Source organism: Thunnus thynnus, chromosome 2 (assembly GCF_963924715.1).
Source record: "Thunnus thynnus chromosome 2, fThuThy2.1, whole genome shotgun sequence".
NCBI lineage: Eukaryota > Metazoa > Chordata > Actinopteri > Scombriformes > Scombridae > Thunnus > Thunnus thynnus.
The window spans coordinates 16,907,778-16,925,335 of record NC_089518.1 but is presented as its reverse complement, the minus strand read 5'-3'; the positions used below and the strand labels follow the sequence as shown (position 1 = coordinate 16,925,335).

At 38.9% G+C, this 17,558-nt stretch overlaps 2 protein-coding genes across 2 annotated transcripts in view; both read left to right on the top strand.

The window, feature by feature from the left end:
• Window positions 1–758: 758 nt before the first annotated feature.
• egr3 (early growth response 3) lies at window positions 759–7,132 on the top strand. Its single transcript, XM_067606965.1, has 2 exons — window positions 759–1,252; window positions 3,987–7,132. Exons 1-2 carry the CDS (start codon window positions 1,099–1,101, stop codon window positions 5,063–5,065), a joined length of 1,233 nt encoding a protein of 410 aa, XP_067463066.1. The 5' UTR covers window positions 759–1,098; the 3' UTR covers window positions 5,066–7,132.
• Window positions 7,133–10,137: 3,005 nt separating this feature from the next.
• Window positions 10,138–17,558, top strand: part of bin3 (bridging integrator 3) — a 33,832-nt gene continuing 26,411 nt past the window's right edge. Inside the window, exons 1-2 of the mRNA XM_067606952.1 lie at window positions 10,138–10,271; window positions 17,086–17,134. Of these exons, the coding sequence (XP_067463053.1) occupies window positions 10,264–10,271; window positions 17,086–17,134 (57 nt within the window). The 5' untranslated portion in view covers window positions 10,138–10,263. The remainder of the gene's footprint in view (window positions 10,272–17,085; window positions 17,135–17,558) is intronic.

Sequence of the window (17,558 nt, the reverse complement as noted above, 5' to 3'; positions counted from 1 at the left end):
ACTTAAGCGGTCACTTGGGCTCCAAGTCAAAGCAAGTCTATGGATTTACAAAGTCCTGGCAATATTTACAAACGATTAACTCCGTCAATTACTGTCTTAGTAAGACAGTGTTGCTGCATGAAAAGGGGATTTGAAGCAGTGTTCTGCAATACAGCATGCCACAAAGTGTGTGCATGTTCACCAAAAGCAAGGAGTAAAATGAAAGCACTCACAGTATCCTGAGTTATTTTTCAAGCTGAGCTTATTTGGACCAAAAAATAAACACACATTGGAAATAAAACCACCAAATAAACTTCTAAGCATATATAAAAATAGCATATTTGGTAAGGGTTGGGTATAAAATGAACCATCAGTATGTAGGCCTAAATTATGACATATGAGTCTGTTATAGCCACAACACACTCTCTCTATCTCAGCTGCATGAACAGCTCACACTGTGCCTGATTTTCGTAAACAGCATTATAATGCTTGACAATAATAAAGATAAGGAGCAGTTGAATCAGTGTAATGTTTTCCACAGCAGAGGGGAACCGCCGGTTCATCCCGAAGAAGGACGCAGCTGGAGGTGCCATGTAGATTTAGTAAACTTTGTAGCAGTTATCTATCGGAGCCTTTGCCTCCGCTGTAGTTTCCACCTACTGACGCGCGGAGAACCTGGCGCTGGGCGTTCTGTCCATATATGGTCATCTACGTCACGCAAATGTTCCATCCCCCTATTTAATACGGGCAGACTGGAGTCCCCTATCCAGCTCCAATAGAGCAAGTACAGCCGCTCTTGTGCAACCAACACCACCACCTCCTCCACTGATTCACAGACTTCAAATTCCCCCACAAGCAGCCCATCAGCTTCCACGGTGATCAGATTAATAACAACAATAGCCTGTGATCACACAGGAGGAGATAACCGGCGCTGCTCGTCCTCCGCGGGATACTTGGATAGCTACAGCAACAGGATCCATCCCTGCTCCTTTCTCCTTTTTTCACGCCTGATCCACACCTGTGTTTTCCACTTTGAGAACACCCGCTGCTTTTGTGTAGCTACTTGGATACCTGCGCGCTGTCCTTTAAAGCCTAAATGACGGACTGAATATAACTGCTATGACAGGGAAACTAGCGGACAAGCTCCCTCTTACCATGAGCAGTTTAATAAATACGATCCCTGACAGTCTCTACCCAGAAGAGGACATCCCGACGTCTATGAATATTTTCACCAGTACGGAATCTATTAACCACTATTCACAGATGAACACAGGTAAGATTTAAACTACTTTTTTCTTTTGTGTGCGTGCGTGCGGGTGTGTGTGTGAGAGAGAGAGAGAGTGTGTGTGTGTGTGTGTGTGCGTGTGTGTGTGTGTATGTATGTATGTGTGTGTGTGTGTGTGTTTTGATGAAAATGATTCAAAGTGCGATGTGCGCGAAAGGCAACAGTTGTCTTGGAGCACCTGTTTGCGCTCTGGCTGTTGCGCACAAAGGCAGATTCCCGTGTTCAATACTTTCTCGGGGTCAGGTGTAACACTGTCCACTATAATTTAGATACACTTTTAAAATTCCTGACTTTCAGGTCGCCCCATGTGATTTTTAATCCATTTGTATTTTATCCCTTGTGCGTAGCCAAAATGTCAAGGTATTTATTAAACGCAACGTGGAAAAAAAAGCAACTGTACTTATCTCCAAAACTTTCTGTTGAACCCTCGGCTAAGATGTTTTATTCAATAAAATCTATTGTATTTGCGGTGTTTTTCATTCTCTAAAGATGAGGCGTGTTTGATATGAACGGTTGTGGAAAAGGGCTGTTTTACGCAAAGTCTCCTAAAAACGCAATCGGTTGTTGATTGAAACTGAAAGCTGTATATTACGAGGAAAGCTATTTAATTAATGCGGTTAAACTACAAATACCACTGATTAAATAATCCAATATTCACCCGCAAAGATGACCCAAGTACTTTAGACAATGACTTTCATTCATAACTCTATTAACATGTCAGAGATCGGATTTTAAGTAGGCGTGTGTGGCTGTTTTTCCTTATATGAAACATATTAAAGACGCCGGGCCCGTAGATCCCCTTTTATTCTCTATATTGCAAGGCCTGATTTATTGCTTAGTCCAGATTAACGTATATTTCTGATTAATTCAGACGCCTACATAAATGTGGCTTGTTGTTTCGGCTCGGTGTCGTAGATTGGCAGTAAATCAATCACTAATTGTGCAGCTTCACCTTTTGAGGTGATGGGTCAATGCTGCACAAAATATACTAAATGTTTCCTGATGTGGCTGAGAAGACCATCATGTGATGCTGTGGCCACAATTTACTTCTCCCGTCACGAACTTTGTGATTGAATCATTTTTTAATGATCAAGTTTGTTTGCTCGTCTTTTCTTTTCTCTTTCTTTCTTTTTGTGCACAATTTAAAACAACATCTCCGTTTGATTTCAACCCAAAATATGTTTCCCTGATTTTCCTCAGGAGTGTGTGTTTGAATTATCCCAGCGCCACGTCCTATATTTAATTTTTCTTAAGTGAATTAAATATGTGACATATCACATTTTTCTTTAAACGCGGGTATAAAATGTGTTTTATGAAACCACGGACAGGAGAAATTTAAACAAACGGAATGAAACTGAATATTATAGAAGACCTTATAGAGTCCAAGTGTGTGTTGCTGTTTTAATTGTGTCTGATGGAGCTGAAATTTACATTGTAAACTGTAGATTTTATTTACATGTAATTTTTTGCATGTGAGCTATTTTCTGGCAAATAACAAGGATACATTTTTTGTTAAAGTATCAAGCTGAGATGATACAGGTGGAGCAGGTGTGTGCTGTGCACTTATAGGAGTAGTGATCTATAAGAAAAGAGTGATGGCTTTATTTCATGCCCCTCATTCTTCTTAATTATTCCAGAATACCCCCAAAAGAGTAAAGATTTAGAGTATGATACATAAATATCAACTCAAGCTTTTCTTTACGTCATATCCAAGACTAAATTATTGCCACAAGTGTTCTTAGGGACATCCTGTGTTCAACGGTATTGTGCAATATATGTAATTTTGCTTTTGTTTGTTTCATTAGAATTTGACTTTAGCTAAAATCCAACAGGCTGTAATTACTGGGAGAGAATGTATAAACACCCCTGTGCATGAATTCCTGCAAATGGGAGACAGATCTATTTTAACTTTCTGTTTAAGAAAGAATTCTTCACAAATGTCTCACATTTAGCCTTCAGACCATGATCAGCACGTAAATGTGTCCTCATTAAGCACATCTGCATTTGTTGGTTTTTTATGGCATCTTCAGAGTTGGTAAACGTGTGTGTGTTAGTGTGTGTATTCAGTGTGAGGTATAAGATTCTCGACAATTAAAATGTTAAGGAAATCTGTGAAAATGTAAGCTCACTAATGCAGAGATCGGATAGGAAACATTTAATTTTTTCCCCCCATTATGTGCAGATGTTCTTTGCTGCAAATGTGTTTTGAATCCTTGAGCGTGATAGATGTGGCGTCTGCCTTATAATCCTCCCTGCTGTAAAGAAATCAGATCTTGCCATTCAGTTTGGCTGTCCTCCTGAGGGACACAATGACTGGATCAAAGGGGGTGTTTAGGTCTTGATTTATGAGGGCTTGTGGGATCTGAGAGAGAGAGAGACACCACTGTCTCAGATGCAGCAGTCAGTCACTTAACTTACAGGTCTGACAGCGCTCACATTTCTTTATGAACTGTATTGGACTTCTTTTATTTTTGAACTCTTGTTGGCACACTATTACAGAGATATGCAGACAAGCTGAATTTTGGACAAACCCAGGACTGTCACTTCAAGTTCATATAGGTTGGCAGAGTGAATTTTCAAGACTTTTTTTTTTCCACAACTTTTGCCACATTATCACTTTTACAGGCTTTTCTTCTCAACTGATTGCATTTCATATTCATGTTTGAGCAACCATGTGGATGATTTATTCATGACATCTGATTTTTGTATTGCTTTTATCTAGATAATATCATGGATCTGGGCATGGGGAGTGAGAAAGGAACAGGAGAGATTCAGTATGGATCCAGCTTCCAGTCCAACCGCAGCGGGCAGACTGTCACCTATCTGGGGAAGTTTGCCTTTGACACTCCTCCATCAGGTGGCATTAGTGGTTCCGGCTGGTGCTCTGATAACAATATCATCAGCCTTGTCAGTGCAGGAATCCTGGGCGTTTCGCCATCACCCGGTACAGTAACGACGCAGACATCATCCTCCGCAGCCAGCATGGGCGGACAGACATCAGATATGGAGCAGGTATACGGTCCGCCACTGCCTGCCTATTCCACCTGCAGTGACCTGTACCAGGATCAGGTCTCCTTCCACCACAGCCCTGCCACCAGCACGGCTCTAGCCTACCCTGCCAATGACTATCATTCTACATCCAAAGCCTCCATGGATGGCAGCCTTTTCTCCATGATCCCTGACTACAACCTTTTCCATCATCAAGGGGAGGTTGGCGTGATGGAGCACAAGCCCTTCCAGACCATGGACCCCATCCGAGTCAACCCTCCACCTATCACACCCCTGGAGACCATCAGAGCGTTCAAAGACAAGCAGCAGATTCACCCAGGTTTCATTGGTGGGCAGCAGCACCCTCCTCAACACCACCCACCGCCACAGACTCTGACGCTCAAGCCCATCCGACCACGGAAGTACCCCAACCGACCCAGCAAAACCCCTGTCCACGAACGGCCTCACGCCTGTCCGGCAGAGAACTGTGACAGACGCTTCTCACGCTCAGACGAGCTCACACGTCATCTTCGAATCCACACAGGTCACAAACCTTTCCAGTGCCGAATATGCATGCGCTCCTTCAGCCGGAGTGACCACCTGACCACACACATCCGCACACACACGGGCGAGAAACCCTTCTCCTGTGAGTTCTGTGGACGCAAGTTTGCCAGGAGCGATGAGCGAAAGAGACACGCTAAGGTTCACCTGAAACAGAAGGACAAGAAGCCAGCTGACAAAGGTAGTGGGGCAGCTGGGAGCCACAGCTCGCCGCCCAGCTCCTGTGGGGGGCCAACAGTGGGAACATCATGACCGTCACTACGTGCACTTGGACTGGACCTTCACCATGCCCCATAAACAGACTTAAGAAGAAGGGACCACATCCACTATGAGATAAATAGGTGACTCTTTTTCCTCTCTTTCACATCCCCTGCTCTTTTCAGTTGCACTCCTTCTTTTTTGAGATGGATGCCTTTAGTTTAAGTAAGAGGGGAAAGGCTGCTATGCCCTTCTCTTACAAGCAACTCAGAGCCTCAGCTACTGTAACACAGTGCCAACACAAAGAAGGGCACCTTGGCATGTTCTGTCCACAAGGCCACTGTGTATCTGTAGGTTTTGGGTTGGATACACTTTTGTAAATTTTACTGAGAATTTCTAAATTGGAAGGAAGCCAGAATCCATCACAGAGGTCGAAACAGACACAATTACAATGGAGCTTAGTTTAAGGGTGAGTTGTCTGGGATGTATGCATTAATTTTATTAGGCTGTTTTAAAAGTGCAATTGGTTATATTTGTGTACTGTCATAGATACCTTATTAGTGGCACTTGACTTGTCTTTTTGTTGTTTTTGTTGAGGTGTGGTGTTTTTTTTTCTTTTCTATTTGAATGTTGTTTTCTCAAAAGAATGTGCCAAATGTATTGTGGTAATACAGCCAACCTTGTTCTTATTATTGTGCCTGACATTTGCCAAACATGACAGTGATATCAGCTTAGCACACATGTCGAGTTAAAAGGAAAAAGATCTGATTCAAAATGCCGCATCTCAGATTTAGATTTACCTGCACAATTTGACTAAATCTAAATTATGACTGAATGGGTCACAAAGCAAACCAATGTCTTGTCCTGTTACTTATAAAACAAACATGCCTGCAGCAATCAATGCCTTTGCCAATACTTATTTATTTCTAGTCACTTAGAGACACTGTGTAATTTTTGTTTCTTTTTTATATGGTGGCTTTATGTGATGTTACCAGATATAATTTTCGTGTTTTTTTAAAGCTCACCGATACAGCTAATTTTTTTTAGTTTTCTTAAGTTCTGCAATTATATGCAATATATTCATGGCATACTATGTCACCAACCTGTAAAACAAATGAACTGAGATCACAGTAAGACAAACTGAGCTACTTAGATATTTGACACTGCGTTGCAAACCAGCAGTATATGAAAGCAAAGATGAAGATGGAGATGATGATGAGGCTTCACAGTATCTGGACACACTGTAAAAATATGAAATAACTGGGTTTAAGTCACCAAAAAGATGAGCAGCATATTATGAGAGGAAAGCTCAAATATCCAAATCCATGTTTACATCTTTTCTAATACAGAGAGACTGAGACTGAGTTGTAAACTAAGGGGTTGTGTTTTTTTGTACAGTATACAAATATGTATGCAGGTAGCTACAGTAGAAGTTTCACTTTTGTACTCAAATGTCAAATGCACCATAACTCAGTATTAAAATGTGCATATATGTGCATGCCCTCATGCACACTATGTAAATACAAATGTCTGACTGAATGCTTGTGCGGAATGTGTCTTAAAGCTTTTAGTAATGTAGTTATGATAAAGAATATTTTGTTGTCATAGGTCATTGCAAAAATTTTGGAGCACTACAATAGTGCCAAATATGGTGTGTTATCTTCCATTTAAAAAAAGAAAAAAAATAATAATAATAGCATTTGCACCATCTGTACGCTTTAAAGTGGTAACTGGTTTAAAGAAGCACTAATGTGTTCTCTGAATAAACGGCAAGATTTTTTTTACATTTTGTGTATCTCCATTATAGTTGCAATCAATTCTTTCAATTAACACATCTTCCCCTTAGCGTAGAAAACACTGGTTGTTCTCGGATAGAGAGGAGACTAAATGATTGGATAGTCTCTTAAACAAAATACATTACAGGGCAATGCCAGTGTTTTTCAGATGTGGTTTCTTATTGATCATTGTCCTGATAAGAGGAAACACCTCTTATTTCACGTATCTTATCCAGTGAAATGTTTTGTGCTGGCTCATCTCTTCCATTGGTTTCTATTCAATCTGAAAAGTGTGTTAAAACCATATTGACAAATGCACAATAGTAACCACATTTGATTAAACTTACTGACTGTAGCAGCATCACTTTTTCTCAGAAATTTTGTTTTGCTTTACCCTTGGAAAGCAGGTTTTTCCCCTCCAAGACTGTATTATTACCCTGTGGAGCAAATGCAAAAAGGTAGAACAGAGACTATATATATATATATATATATATATATATATATATATATATATATATATATATATAATGGATACAAAATAAGGGATTTTCATCCAATACAATGAATTTATCACACTTTTGGTAAAAAAAAAAAAAAAAACCCAAAATAAAACAATGTAAATAGTGTGGTGAAAATTGAAGAATGAGGAGTTAATCCAGTTGTAGAAAACCATGAGGTATTTGCTTCTGTCAAAGCTAAAAAAACAGATGTCAAAAATATTGGTACAAGTCTTACCAAACAACCAATACATGTTTTTCTCCATTACTGTTAATGTATTATTTGAGGAGTAATAACCTTGTCAGTTTCTGATTTTATTAGGATCCTTACTTCTTAAACCTTATTGCTCAAATTCCACTTCACTCTCTTTAAAAAGAAACATCCTTCTCTTTGTCCAGTTTGACTGGCAATATTTCTAGTTATTGGTTGTGCTCTATAACTATTAAGGAGTGCATGTTGTATGTGAGGCAGAGAAGTTTTATACACAATCTTATCAGCTGGAAAAAAGAAATACTGTACTGCACAGTAGATTCAGCAATCAGACTTAAAGAGAGAATGACAAATGCAAAGGCCAAAAGAAAGGTTCAGAAAAGCGAGGCCACAGAGAACCCAGTGCATTCTGAAACGAGCTTCCAAGGCCATGCTTTCCCTCTCCTGTAACAACCAGTTTTCATTGCTGAGTTTCCTGGCAAGTGTCCATTTATTTTCCAATTAATTTGGCCTCAGAGAGTCTTTTCTCAGCTCATCTACATGGTTAAATGAACAGACCTCCTTGCACTTTTTGAGATAGTTTAAAATTTCACAGAACCCGTAACATATAAGTGTAAATCAATAGTTTTGTACCGTAAAAAAAATACATGATTGCATGAAAATGCAAATTGAACTTTGGTCAATAAAATGCAACTGAAATGAAAATCAGTACTTAAAACTCCTGAAAATGTAACTTTTACACATCACATTACACGGCATTCGTTTTTTCTAATTATTGATAATTAGTTTGATATTGAAATATTCAAATATTAGATTTTGATTCAAGTTAAATCCTGTAATAGGTAATGTAGACATCCTGTAGCAGCTATCTTCATGGAGTCAGCACAAACAAATATAGTATATGAGGTGATGAGATAGAAATAGAATATGTTTATCTTAAATGTGATTTCGCTGTATCAAGAATAATGTAATGTTAGCCCACTGATCATAGACTCTGGATCATTTAGAATTTATTTGACCAAAAATTATGCTCTTGTGTGCTCTTGATTTGACACTCACTGGTGAGAATGGATGTTTTTAATTATAGTATATTGAATGTGGCCTCCTCTGAGAGAAAACTGTGTTTATGTTGCTTTGTGTTAAGGAATGATGCAGAGCGAGGCTGAGACTACACCAAACTATTTCCATGTCTAAATGAAGCCATGTAATTACAACTTCGCAAACTCAATATTTCATTGGTCATATCATCTGACTATGTTTGTCACTTTACTTCATGGCATTTTTGTAATGGACAGAGAGATTTTGTAAAAAAAAATCCATCCCACCCCCTCAATATAGTTTGGTGGTAGAACAATACAGGCCGCATCATGTTCTGCAGAACAATAATCCTACTGTGTAATGTGTGAATGCTATAGATATATGTCAGTGACTTGGTAAACAAGCAAAGTAATAGTCCCCTTTTTAATACTGTTTCTCCAAGAATAATTCATTTTATATTTTTATGTTCAATTGTCCAAAAATTGGGCGGCTGAACGCTCTGAAATTGGAATTTGCCTCATCTTCCTTCTCTGCTCCATGTTGGATCTGAGCCAACATCAGCAGCCATCTTTGTGCCAAACTGGGTTGCAGGGTTGGCTGATCAAAAACAATATGTGATGAGAACTCCACAGGAGCAACAAATCATAAATGTGACCTCAGTCTGCTTGCAGTCGAAGGCAGCCTTATGCTAATGTTTGTGTTTAACTGTTTGATTTAGTCTCTGTGAAGTTGGCCTCGGGCAAGGCAATAGGCTTGGACTCATTCATGACAATTAATAATTATAGGAGAAAAAAAAACTCACTTTGAAAGAGATTTCAATAATGTGTAGATATTACAGGCTACTCATGTCATCTTACGGACTACAGGGTGGCTTCAGGGATTTTGTGGTCATCAACAGTAACACTGTGGTGTTCAGATGGAGTCGATACTCACTGTTTTCTGTTGTGTTGTGTTTCCTTATCATTACAGTATATCCTCATGTTTGCATGTGCACGGAAATGTTCCAAAGTGCTGCCCTCAGATGCTGTGGGTGGTGCTCATTTCTTTATTATGCATGAAAATAAAAGACACATTGGGTGGAATGGGATAAACCGAACAACAATTCAAGACGGACAATTGGAAACACACACTGGGATAACTGTTCTGTTGGCTTTTTTTTAGGGGGTCTTGTTTAAAATGTTGTGGATGTCTTTAGCCTATTTCATGTTTTTATTACCTTATAATAAGGTCCTTTTATGATGAGCTGAATATTGAAATGAATTTTACTATATCCTTGTGATGGGGAGATGTGCTCCCCTGTTTACCTGGCACTTCAGTTTGTTGTAATGCAATTGTTTTGTTATTTCTATGTAAGTACTTGAATAAAGAAAAATATCACTTGCCTTCAGTTTACCTCAGTCTTTACACGCACGCCAACGCGCGCACCCGACATACACACACAAACACGTACTTGACATTTAAATCAATTAATGTAGCCTAACCTGCATTATATATAAACGTATATAAAAACACAGACGCATATTACCTGTCTGGTGTTATTATTTTAATAGATGATAGTACTATGTTTGCTTCATTTTGCTTGTTTCTGTCATAAAACTTCCTTAGAGGAAACGCGAGCGGCTAAGTCCCGGACTTCCTGTTTAGTGCTCGGTTATTGACTGGTAGAAAGGGATGAGGTCCTCGGGAGAAAAGAAAACCACCCAATGAAACTGGAATAAAAGTTCACCCAAAATGAGCTGGTATGTATTTTGGTTACATAGTTCATTCGGGGTGTTAGACAAAGAATATAACCCGAAATTATATATTGTTAACGATCTAGGAGAGATCGCCTGTCGACCGGGGCTCCGGCTATTTCCTGGCAGCGCTACTCAAAACAGTATGAAGTAGAAGTTAGCGCTAGCTTGTTAAACCCGCAGCTCACGAATAAAAGCATTCATGGTGACTTTTCTAACGCATTAAAATAACAGTTTGTTGGGACAGTTTGCACAAAAGCAGTGTCTGTCTTGTGAAACAGCTGTGTTAACATCGGGCGAAGATGTTAACTTGAAGCTAGTCGACGCTAACGTCAGTTATGTTAACGTAAATTGCTGAAGCATTAACGAGCAAAGCTAAAATTAATTACATATGAGGGTGTAGTTGCCAATTATATCATTTTGGATACAATTAGGCAGAAAATAACTTGCCATAAGCATAGCATGGAAGCTCAATGTAAGTTATCTGGGTCAAGGGGTCAATAGTGGAGCCATTTAAAGGGATTGTTGGCAGTAATGAACTGTTTTGTGTTGCTTTTTGTACTCATGTGCAGCCAAGATAGTACTATGATGGTGTTGTGTCGGTGGTGTACAGTAGTTACGAGTAGATAATATTTACAGAAGAGTTTGTGGGCAGGTCACAGTCTGTTCATGCCCCTCACATGTGCACCAAACAGAGCAGTGGATAGATACTTTCAACTTTGTAGGAGAGCCATATGTTTATTTATTTTATTTTTTTTGATTGTGTAATACAAGTTTGACAGTTGTGTGGTGGAAACATTTACCTTAAGTTAGGCCTATTTATCCACATGGCCAGTTGAAGCTTGAAAGAAATCTCTTAACAGCACAGGTCTGGACACTTGAGATTGTCTGCATATTCAGTCTTTGTCTTAATTAAACCTGAGTTGACTTTTAGTCAGTACATCTTTGAGCTTCACAGCTTAAGGTCATTATAATAGGGAATATGAAAATGATGTACATGGTAAGTAGAGCTGCAACGATTAGTCGATCAACAGAAAATTAATCACCAACTATTTTGGTAATTGATTAATCCATTTTAGTAAATTAGAAGAAAAAAAAAAGCAAAATTCTCAGTTCCAGCCTCTTACATGAATATAACATAATACAAATGAGCATTTTCTGGTTTCTTTAGTCTTCTGTGATAGTAAAGTGGATATCTTTGGATTGTTGATTGTTGGTCGGGACAAAACAAGACATTTCAGGATGTCATCTTGGGCTTTGGGAAGCAGTGATTGACATATTTCACCATTTTCTGACATTTCATAAACCAAACAACTAATCAATTAATCAAGAAAAGAATCGACAAAAAGAATCTTCAGTTGCAGCCCTAATTGTAAGTTCATTTTTATTGCATGATCTAAACACCTAGGCCTATACTTTCAAAATGAACCATACAAAGTTGTCTCTCTTTGAGGATGTGACTCTTTATAATGGTCTGTGGAGTGACTAGATTATTGTGGACTTAAGTTTACTGAATGATGAAAGGTTGTGTGAACAGTTGGTCTAGTCTACATGGATGATGTGTCTCAGATATTAGCTGAATCTGCAAGTCTTGTAATCAGAGATCTTCCAGCCAGCTGGTGACCTCCCTGAAAAAGTAAACAACAGCAGCCGGATGGCAACAAGAAAAAAAAAAAACATTCACAACATCCAACATCCACAACAGAATATGTTTTGTTCATTTCAGATTTTTGACTCTTCTCCCAGACAAGTTAAGTTTGTATAAATTATGTCCCAATATCACACACAATGTACAGTATTAATTGATTTTACAGGCCTACCTCAGCACCGGTGCCTGACCAAGCCCAGGTTCTCTCAGAAGACCAGTAAATTCCGCAAAAACCTTAGCACATTAAAAAATGGAAGAAATGTCAACTGAAAGATCAATTATTATGAGCTCTCAGTCCTGCTCTTTGTAGAAATAGCTGTAGTCTGAGTTGGTAAGTGTCTCTTCAGGTTTTGTCACAGGAAAATATAGCCTTGATACATTTAATGGGAAAATCAACTTTAGTATATTGTTGTATTCTACTTTCAACTTCGATTGGCCAATGAAGCAACAGGTTGCCTCATGTTTCCATGTCAGGATTTGTTTTCCTTTCCAGGAAACAGTTATCCACCAAGTTCAGCATGACGTTTGGTGACTGTTTTGCTGTGTGCAAATTTGAAAAATGATTTGGGTGCACCAGAGCGAGAGACTCTGAGTTCTGACACCCGGGTTGTCAAAATACACAGATTTGCAAAGCTCTGACGCTAACAAACCTTTTATTTAATCTTTTACCTCTGACCAATCTTCGCTAATTAATTCTGGCAGTAACTTCATGACAGGACAAAATTAAAACTCGTCTGTTTTTAGGAGATTGTTTGCTCGCTGAAGTCAGTGTCTGCACTCAGCCAAAGATCATTTGTGAGAGGTGAACCTCCACTGTGAACACCACTATACTATCGTGATTGACTTGAGAAACACCAACAGAGTGTGAAGTTGTCGTTTTAGTTTATTGTGTCTTATCAATTTCAGGCATTCTCCAAGTTAAACTTTATTCATATATCAAGATTAGCAATTTGCATGTTAATAGCTGGAACCAGGACCTCCAGTGATTGGTTCAAGAACCTTGTGAAAAATAAGGTGTGCCCAATCAAGTAAAAGCACCTCTTATTTCAGTGTATCAGATACATGTTTAATCAATATTTAGGTAGACAGACCATATTATCATCAGGTTGGACTTGCTGTGGGCAGATACCCAGTGTTAAAGAACTCTGATTAGGATCAGGGCCAAAAAAAACCTGGTCTGGACATGCCTACTTGTTTCTCACAATTCATGAATAGAGTTTAAGAAGAAATGAGTAGAAACTAACTTATATTATAACAAACCCTTTCAGTATGTATGTGACGTGTATGTACGTTAACTCTCTTTATAATACATTACCAATTGTTAGTGTCATTTTCAGAGAAGATGGTTATCAAGCGCGCAAGACGGCGTCATTCAGTTCAGTCAGATAGTCAATAGCTGGCAAGCGACGCTTCTACCAGCACGCACCGCCAAACACAAGGTCAAGAGTGGGGTGCATGAACAGTGAAAAGAGTCCTTTATGGACTATGCTGACTGATGCATTCCAGCATGGCCTGCACACTTGCTTCTATGACGTGAGGGGTTTGACTTTGGGGTCATCGTCAGAACAATTCCACTTCCCAACATCTTCAACCGGCGCTCTGTGCTCCATGGAATATCCAAGGTCGAGTGATGCACAGTCCCTCTAATGGCGTACACATTTGCAGTTTGGTGAAAAGCCATTGGTTCTTCCAGTCGATGCATAATGTGTCCCGGATAGAGAAGACTGTTATGTCTTTGTTCATGCCTACGTGCTTACTGGATGGTAGTGACGTGTAGCCTATTACTGCAAACTTGTAAATGCAAGCTTGCTGATAATGACAGCAATATGTCACAGGGCAGTTTTTAAAGCATCTGGGCCAGAAACTTTAAGATTTACTATCTTATTCACATATTTCTTGAATTATTGGTTAGAATTAAGTTGTGTGAGTATCAGTTAAGTGAGTCCTTTGATTCAAGTACTATAGCATGTACCAAAAGTTTAATAATGTGGTGATAATGTTAGTTATCAAATAGTCCAAAGAATTTAGCACTAAATATACCAAACCATTGAAGCCAATATTCAGCTGAACCATTACTGGGCTTAGATTTATTTTGGTGTAACACATAAGTTTTCTGTCTTCAGCTGTCTTGCTGTTGCCGGGCCTCTGCCATGTTAGCCACTATATCTGGGTTCACAGGACCTGACGCACCAGTGTTTCTAAATGTGACAGCCCCTACAGAAATATTGCTGTGTGAAGAAACGTTGGAAATGATTCTCACAGTGACTACCATCCTCCCTCTTTCTCATTCTCTCCCTCTGGTTGCCTGCTTTATTTTCCCTCTCTCTCCTGAGCACACTTCACTCGGTGTGTTTGCCAATTCTCACAGGCAGTTAAAGATAGTGACCACTTTCCTTTGTCTCTTTGTAGAAATGGCTATACTCTGAATCTATAACATTAAAGACTCTCTTCATTTTTTTTCTAAGCAAATATAGAATTTGGTACATTTAAAGGGAAAATCCATCCTAATATAGTTTCACTTGAACTCCTGGCAAATCCTGTCGTGGTCAGCTATGCCAAAACGGGTGGTAAAAGAGAACATTGAAAGCAAATATTTGAATACATACATTCATGGTGCATTGACGGCAGTTTGGAAGACTGTAATGTTTATACTCAACTCTTCCCGTGGGTTTTTGCAATGGGTGTCATGATTTTCTCCCCGACACACCCATCAAATGGGAACAAACATCAAAAGCTGTTGGTAAATGTTGTGCAATGTTGGTAGAAAACCAAAAAAAAATTGTCCAACCTAAAACTAATGCAAAATCACATTGGAGGCTTGTGCTATCCATTTAAAAAAGAAATTTAAAGGCAAAATAAAAAAATTACATCATACCTGTCGGTTTCTTTAAAATACAACCATATTGGCTGTCTTTTAGCACTGTTATGACATTACTGTGCAAACACTCTGTGGCTTCTTTTTATTTATGAGTTGTCTAATGTTCTCTTAAAATTCAGTTATAAAATAGTTAATTCTTACTACAGACACACATTGATATTGCATATATTTTTAGTTAAGCTTTATTCAATATTACACAAAGAAATCATCCCACACAGACACGCTAATTAAATATTCACAGCTATTAAAATATAAGCAAGAAGAACTTAAAAGTCCCTCGGAGGAATGAGTCTTCAATTTGTGTTTCAGTTTATTCTAGTAGAAAGATGCATTGTACCTATTAGTATATACAAGTCACTTGTGTAGCTGTGTGTAGTTTTAGTCTCTGCCTTAACTGCGGATTTATTATTCACAAATACTGGAAAATCATGAGGGCATAAGCCAAACACAGGAATACTGCATTAGCAGTAATACTGCATTAGCAAAGTGGAACAGTGGTCACAACAAGTAGGCGCTCACTGGCTGAAAGAGTTAATGTACTTAACCTTAGAAACTAGTGTGCAACTCATAAACCTTTGGTGATTGGTTGGTCCGTGTCAGACTTGGCTGAATGAATTGTTAAGTGGATGTTTCCAGACTTAAATCTCATTGTAAAAACTGAGTTTGCTTTTGGAGGTTGACACTGAATTGATGACACTTTGAACAAAATGAACAAAACTTGTATTTTGTTGGAAACACAGGCGCCTGATACTGTATCACTGGCCTATGTGATGCTCACAAAAACAAAGGGATTGTTCTGTTTTAGCAACAGCTTAAATTTTTTAACTTTGAGCACAAAATTAAGTTATTTGTCAAAAAATATTTGGTGAACAGTGTGGCTAATCAATATTGTCAAGAAATGAAAAATATGAAATATCTTAAAAATGCCAAAATACACTGGAGGGGGCTTCGAGTTTACATTCAAAGAACTCGTTTAAATTATGCTGTTGTCATATTTTAGGGAAAGGGATTCCACACAATTTCAAACACAGCTACTTTACAGTATGTGCATATTGTATAGTACGTAGTGTGATCTTAATGTTTATCTTGATCAGGTAATCCGAGAACTGTGAGTCACCTAAAACAGAGCTGAGTAATTTCTGTGGGTATTTTCCGTGTTGGCTCACGCAGATGATGACATAGTGGGTGAAACTACTTTCCTGAGCCAAAAGCAACAAAATGCTTTTAGGCTTCACAGATTTGATGATTCTGAAGAATTAAGTGTCTTCATAAATCTTGAAAATATTGATACTTGAGCCATGAGTGAAATTTGTTCTCTCTCTTTCTCTATCTCGCTCGCTCTCTCTCTCTGTATTTTTTTATATGTATTTTTTACTTAATCCTCCTTTTTGACCATGTTGAGTTTTGTGATTGAGCTGTCATCAAAAGGATCCCCCCCACACATCAGTAGCGTTCCCTGGTTGCACAATGAGGCCCTACATCACACCCTCTCTTTTCCATCTCATTAGTCTACACACCTTTCTTTTGACGCAGCTGCTGCCTCACCCTGCCTGTCAGCAGCAACTGTCCATCATATAGCGTAGATTTCAGGCTATTAGTGTCACATCAAGACAAGGTACAGCCAAATGCATTGGAAAGGCAGTGTTTTCTGTCTTATGGATTCCCAAAGCACTCTGATGCTCGGCAGCCAACTTATTAAGGCACAAGCAAGGTTTTGAAAAAGGGGATAAAAGATTGTGTTTTAACTAAGAAGGAAATATGTTCTTTTTCTTCTACCAAAACTATAGTGAGGATCTCGGTGTGTTTTTCTTTCAAGAGTGTAGAAAAGTTTGTATTTCATTCTAAAACATATGTACAACTACTGCAGTTGTTGAGTCCCATCATATTAACATGTTTTTGAATATAAAAGGTGAAATAGGCTCGCCATTTTTCTGATGGTACAGTATAACTTGTGCATCTGTGTTTGATTGCCAGATGGGGTCATGCCATAAAGCCACACAGAGAAGAGGGGACAACCGCTTCTGTTTAGTGATCTGCCTGCAATGGGAGCCAGATGTGTTTAGTTTTGACATGAAGTTAATGTACATGGCTTTGAGTGCACACTTGAGAGCAGCAGGGATTAACAGCTTCAGATTGTCCATGTCAGGGATCTGAAAGAGGAGCATGTTCACCTTTTAGACTTGAACCAACCTCTAGTTACCCATCATACAACTGATGACTCAGTAATTCCGCCTTCTAGGTATGCAGTTGCTTATATCTGTCAACTTTGTTTTTTTTTGTGTGTGTCATTTCAGGATTCCCTTCAAGATTGGGCAGCCAAAGAAGCAGATTGTTTCTAAAACTGTAAGTCACTCGAACAAAGGTTCACTCAATTCAGTCGTCACTCGGCTTAGTGCAGAAAATGTAATCAAGGTACATGTAAAAATAAAACTTGCTTTAAAGTAGTGTTATAAATGTTTAGCTCTAGTGGTAGAGCTTCTCAAACGGTATATAAAATATAAATATGTCTAAATAATGTCCTCAATGTGCCACAGTGGAAAGACTTTATGGATGCCAATTTGTCTGAGCCATGCAAGGGGGCAGAGGTGGTTACCTTGAAGTGACAGTGAGTGGGTGTTCTCCTTACCGTTGAAAACCACTTCCACTGTAATGGGTCTGTGGCCCAGTAGTCACTGTCAGACTGGCTTTCCAGCTTCCTGTACCATCCTAGGCAAAAACCAGGGAGTGGGTTAAAGGCAGCCCAGTTAGATGATCCACTAGTGACAAA